The sequence below is a fragment of the Malus sylvestris genome, chromosome 5, assembly GCF_916048215.2.
Source record: "Malus sylvestris chromosome 5, drMalSylv7.2, whole genome shotgun sequence".
NCBI lineage: Eukaryota > Viridiplantae > Streptophyta > Magnoliopsida > Rosales > Rosaceae > Malus > Malus sylvestris.
Window position 1 is genome coordinate 31,581,875 of NC_062264.1, and position 5,980 is coordinate 31,587,854.

The following is a 5,980-nucleotide window of genomic DNA, read 5'->3' on the forward strand; positions in this document are numbered from 1 at the left end:
AGGTATTTTCTTTTGCTTGGTAGCTGAGAAAATGAAATTTGGCTGTTATGTAATGATCGTCTTTATCTCCATTTTTAGGAGATTCAATACGATATTTTTTCAAGAATTTTTTTTTATTTGATTGTTTGGCTGCTGAGAAAATGAAATTAGGCTAGTGTAGAAATTGGTCCCTTTTTATCTCCATTTATAGGAGCTTCACATATGATATATATTTTTTTTAATTTCTTTTTAATTAACTGTTTGGTTGCTGAGAAAATGAAATTTGGATATTTATAGAAGTTGATCATTTTTTTCTAACTCAATTCATAGGAGGTCTACATGTCACCATCAATGCTAATGCATTGGAGTGCGATGGCAAGTCAAAACCCGAAGGTGGGAGTATGCATTTGAGGTATCCCCAATACTCAGTTTCTGATATGGCATCACTAATATGGTTTAATTTGTTGAGTGCTCTATGTAATTTTAATCGAACGGTAATCTGGGAAGTTATTGGTGTCAAGATTTTCTCTTCATCAGTTTAACATTCTATTTCTTGAACTACTTTCTGAATAACATGTGGTGTAAAGATGCTTAATATGTTTTCAGGATTATGAAATTCCAGAAGAAACTCCCCCCCCAGCCATTTGGTCCTACGAAGCAAGATATGCAATCAGATACGGACAAGCTTCCCTTGTCATCATCTCAGGGTGATGAAATTTCAGATACGGTCAAGCTTCCCTTGTCATCATCTCAGGTTGGATGTTCCTTTTCTAAAACGGTAAATGGGGAGAGATTTTTCAATGTGCTGGAACACGGGGTGATACCCTACGTGTCCCTATACAAGTGGTGAGATTCTTGTGTTAAAAAAGTAATAACACAAAAAAAAAAAACAAATTTCCACCACTTAGACCATCTCCAATGGTTGGGCTAAAAACCAAATATTTTAGTCCGGAAAATTTAGCTTTTAGCCCATAAACAACTTTTCTGCTCCAACCGTTCTAGCTTAAAATTTTAGCCCGGAATTATTAAAAAATGAACTTAGGCTATTTTTTTTGTTAAATTAAATTAAAAAAAAATATGTAAACTATCATAAATTAATTTTATGAACATTTTAATCTAAAAAAATTTAAATTCCGATAAATATTGAAAATTTTAAATTCCGATTTCTGGGCTAAATTTCGGGGGGAATCTGACCTTGGTTTAACATTTAACATTTAGCCCAAATTTTCCCCTTGGATTGGAGTGGGTTTGGGGGGAAATTTTGGGGGGTAATTTGGCTTTTAGCCCACAATTAGAGTTGGTCTTATAGAATAAACCATGGCGTACCACTTGTGTTACGCACAATGAAAAATTTCTTGTAAATGGGAACTTCATCAAATAGGTTACTACATAAGTAGAGTTAGGCCTTGGGGTTAGAAGATGGTTTACAACTTAACACGCTTCACTTCCTTTAGGCCCTTTGAGAGTGTATAGAAGTTGGAACATCATAACATGTTTTCCTTTATTTTATTTTTATTTTTTTCAGTTTCGCGTCGATCAATTGTCATTCAAGATCACTGCATAGTTTTGATGTTTGCTGTGATTTGGTTTTACAGGCATCTTTCCTGTTACTGTATATGGAGCTTTCCTACCCCCAGACATATATTCTATCGACTCCATGCTTTGTGTGCATATATACGGTGCCTTTTTGTTGCTCCCTGCATGCTGGTCATGTGGCCATCGTTTGATGTAATACTAGCAGATCTGGTTTCTGTTGTCATCCCACTGCTGGAGCTTAAGAAAGCAACAAAGGTATTCGCACCCATTTCGTACGAATTGTTATCTGGTAGCATCTGGTAGTATAGTTGTATGATGCATTACATCTTTCTGTCCATGTTTTGTTTTACTGTCGTTTTCCGGATTTATTGTTGGCTCAACACACGACTCTTTTTGTAAGGATGGGTGGGGTTGCAGAGGGAGTGAGGGACTCTCGACAGAGGTCAGCTCCATGGTATATTTGCTTTTTTGTGTTTTTGAATTCGAGTTTCTGAGTTCGATTTGAATTTATGTATGCTACCGAGCGTGAGGGATGGCAGCAACATCAGCAGCTACCTTTTCCACCGGAACCAATTGTTCCCTCGGCCACAAAGAGGCGTGGTTTCAACAGTCAAAGCCTTGTGCTTTGAGGTTCAACTCCCAAAACCCTCTCAAGAGCTCTTTCAATGGGCTCAAGGCAACCACATCTTTCAATTGTGAATTAGGAAAGATTCTGTTGGAACCCATTGTCCCACATCGGCCAAGAGGGAAGAGAGAAAACACTTTAAATAGAATTACCCCACTCTAACTAACACCGAAGGCTTTTGTGATAAAACCCCACACCTGATGATTGTGCCGGTGGTTAAGTGGGAACAGTATTGGTGTTGTTGGAGTGGACCTTCGGCCCGTCGACCTGAAAATTTCAACAGATTCAATACCTGATAAAATGTTCGTTGAACTGATCACTGTATTAAAATACAGCATCAACTTCTGCAACAAACTGACTCAAATTTAGACTGTGTCATGGAAGTATTTAACTCGGTTTTGATTGATTTGCAATTACAATAAGCTTCTTCTGCTAAATTGTTAATTTAATTTGATTTGCCATCATATAGTTGATTACTTGTTAATTAAAATTCAACCTTTTTACCTTAACTTTAAAAATCCAGATACTTTTTAATTTTTGTGTGTGTATGTATTTATCTATGCATACACACAGATCTCGGATAAAGCAAAGTTCTAGATGTTTTTTAATTCTAATAAACGTTCAACTTGGCTAAGTCTGTTGATATTATCGTATTAGTGGGAATGATATGGTTGGAAATATTGTGTATATTTTTATGCATAGGCTTGATAAAAATAAATCCTGCACTTTTTGCTGCGATCAATTTTTCGTTTTTTGATTTGGTGAGTTCTTGCATTGTTTTCCAATGAAGAGGATTCGAGCATTAATATTGTCAGTAATGGTGAGACTACTGATCTTCCAGTCAACCCACATAATGAGCAGCTGAGTTATGCATCTCCAAGCTAGAAAAGGCTGGATGCTATTACAGAGTGATAGCATGTAAGTATATAGCATGAGTATGTAGAATGTCATGTCTGTGTGTCGTATGTTTTTGCATGAGAATTACAGAGTGATAGCATGTTGCAACGGTTTTAACTTTTCAGGTGAAATTTTTTACGCAACTTCATTACTTGCAAAATTGTGTTGAGTAACATTCACTGCCATTCCTTCGAATCAAGTTAAAGGTAGGATCACTAAATCATGCTATTTTCATCGCCTCTTTATCCCCTTGCTGAACACAATGGAGAGAATTGTCTTCATTTGCATTCTTGCATTTGAACTTGCAAGTCAGTTTATGCTAAATTCATAATATTTATTTTTTGTTGTCTTCAATTCTACTGAGTTGCACCTTATTGTCTATTTTTAGATTTCATTTAGACTCATAAACTAAGGCATTATGTATGGCATTATGTGTGTCCAAGAATGAATGGACGAATTTAAGCAACAATGTCGGTGGTCGCCTTTGTTAATAGAGTGAAATGTAAGAATGATCAATTAGCTATCAGAAAATAATGTGGTCTATGTATGTAAATAGGACAATGTGGTCTATGTATATATTATGTACTTACACATCAAGTGTGTAAGTAGTACCGTATGTACTGTTTTCAATCCTGCAGCATTGGGCGGACTTTTTTTGCTAGTAATATCTATATAACACCTTCAAGGTTTTTCTGAATTTCTTTTGGTTCTTTGGTCGCAAGGTTTTTCTGTATTTCAGTTGCTTTTTATTATATGCATGTGTTTGTGGTTCCTGATTTTTGAATTTCTACGGGATTTTGCACATTTGTCCATTCACTTAGCTAATCGGCTAATTTTGTCAAGTGTGAAAATGTTTGCAAATTTGTCCATTTGAATTTCTAATTAATTAATCTGATTAATTGTTAATTGAAGATTTTGCAAGTGTTTTGGTAAAGACATGATCAACTCGGTTCACTTGCTGCTGCTTACTTTATTTGAAAATTACTCATCAGAGCATCTGCTGCACTCTTCTAGATCATCTTTTCTTTTTCAATTTCGTGTCGTGTTTGTCGTATTTTCGTTTGACATATTTCCATGCCTCAACCTACACGCTGGGGCTGGACTTTGTTCGGTATGTGCAACTGGATGGGGCCAGGGGAAGACTAGACCGCGTCAATCAACATTGGCACCACACAGCTCTTGATTGAGTTGAAAGATCCTTTCCGAAATTCCAAGCGTAAAGAAAGGATTAGAAACTGTGTACCTCCGAAATTTCACCTGGTTTAGAAACTGATTAGACGAATAAACGTTCAACTAGGCTAAGTCTGTTGATATTATCGTATTAGTGGGAATGATATGGTTGGAAATATTGTGTATATTTTTATGCATAGGCTTGATAAAAATAAAGCCGGCACTTTTTGCTGCGATCAATTTTTCGTTTTTTGATTTGATGAATTCTTGCATTGTTTTCCACTGGAGAGGATTTGAGCATTAATACTGTCAGTAATGGTGAGGCTACTGGTTTTTCTTCAAAATTCATGTGCATCATTTGATTATTTGGATGCAAGTGTTTTGGTATAGATATGATGAACTCGGTTCACTTGCTGCTGCTTGCTGTATTTGAAAATCTCTCATCAGAACATCTGCTGCACTCTTCTACATCATCTTTTCTTTTTGTTTGTCGTGTTTGCTTGTGACACGTTTCCATGCCTTTACCCACACGCTGGGGCTGGACTTTGCTCAGTCTGCGTAAATGGATGGGCCCGCGGAAAGAAAGGTTTAGTCCTCCCGTGGAATTCCACACAGCTCTTTATTGAGTTGAAAATTCCTTTCCGAAATTCCACTTAGTTTAGATTTAGTTACGGAACTAAAATATCTGCTAACTAAGGTTAACTAAATATAACAAACCATGGGTTCTATTTGAGAATTTCGTCAATTTGATTACACGGCAAGACATAGGATCCAAAAACAGACCTAAAGCTAATACTTAAATTTGCACTCTACGTTAGATTTGATCTCAACACATACTTTGAATTAAATATGTTGGACCCACATGTGTGTCGCATCATCAAACTAACAGTTTTTATAGAGTAAATATACACTTGTCATCTAGTTCGTCAACACATGTGGGTCTCATCTCTATTAGAGATGATGCAAATAGATAATAAGAATAATAATTTTTTATTTTACGGAGTTTATCGGCATGAAACTATTGTGCGCATTTCGATAATTTGTCTTCAGAGTTACGTTAGGGTAGACTAATTGAAAATCATCCAGTTAATATCAAGTCTTTGGTCAACAATGATAGTAAACAGCAACATCACCATACAAATCATTACTGTTCAGTCTTTGCGCGAATGTATGCTTAGAAGCAGCATAAATATTGCTTGACTGGAAACACAACAGAGCAACTGTGCTAAGCTTGAAAAATAACACCATGAAAAGAGTTCAGATGCCTCCTTTTCTCCTTCATTTTTTCTTGCTTTCCCTGCTTCCATCAAAGGCCACCACCTCCTCATCGGGGACGCAGGCAGAAGCTCTGATAACCTGGAGGAACAGCTTCTACTTTTATTATCCACCTTCTTCTCTCGATTCATGGTCCCTCGCCAACCTCAACAACCTTTGCAACTGGACTGCCATTGTCTGTCACCGCAATACCAAAACAGTTTCCAAAATAGATCTCTCCAACTTGTGGATCACAGCCACACTAACCGATTTCAACTTCACCCCATTTCTTAATCTCACTCACTTCAACCTCAGTCAAAACAATTTTCTAGGGCCTATACCATCTGCCATTGGCAACCTCTCTGGGCTGACAATCTTGGACTTGGGCAACAACTTATTTGAGCAAGAAATACCCGCGGAGATTGGCCTCTTAACAAAGCTCGAGTATCTAAGTCTCTACGACAACAATCTCAATGGTGCAATTCCCTACCAGCTCAGCAATCTCCAAAAGGTACAATT

The 5,980-nt window shown here is 36.9% G+C and overlaps 1 protein-coding gene across 3 annotated transcripts in view; it reads left to right on the plus strand.

The window, feature by feature from the left end:
• Nucleotides 1-2,533, plus strand: part of LOC126622443 (CDT1-like protein a, chloroplastic) — a 57,249-nt gene extending 54,716 nt beyond the window's left edge. For 2 of the 3 annotated variants that reach the window (XR_007623484.1, XR_007623483.1), the window contains one exon: nt 2,055-2,533. Coding sequence is in view for 1 of the 3 variants with exons in the window: in XM_050291236.1 (XP_050147193.1) it covers nt 613-825; nt 1,575-1,770; nt 1,916-1,969; nt 2,055-2,144 (553 nt within the window). In the remaining 2 variants the exon portion in view is untranslated. Of the gene's footprint in view, nt 1-612; nt 826-1,574; nt 1,771-1,915; nt 1,970-2,054 lie in introns of all 3 variants that reach the window. The other variant, XM_050291236.1, reaches the window with a different exon arrangement.
• Nucleotides 2,534-5,980: the final 3,447 nt, after the last annotated feature.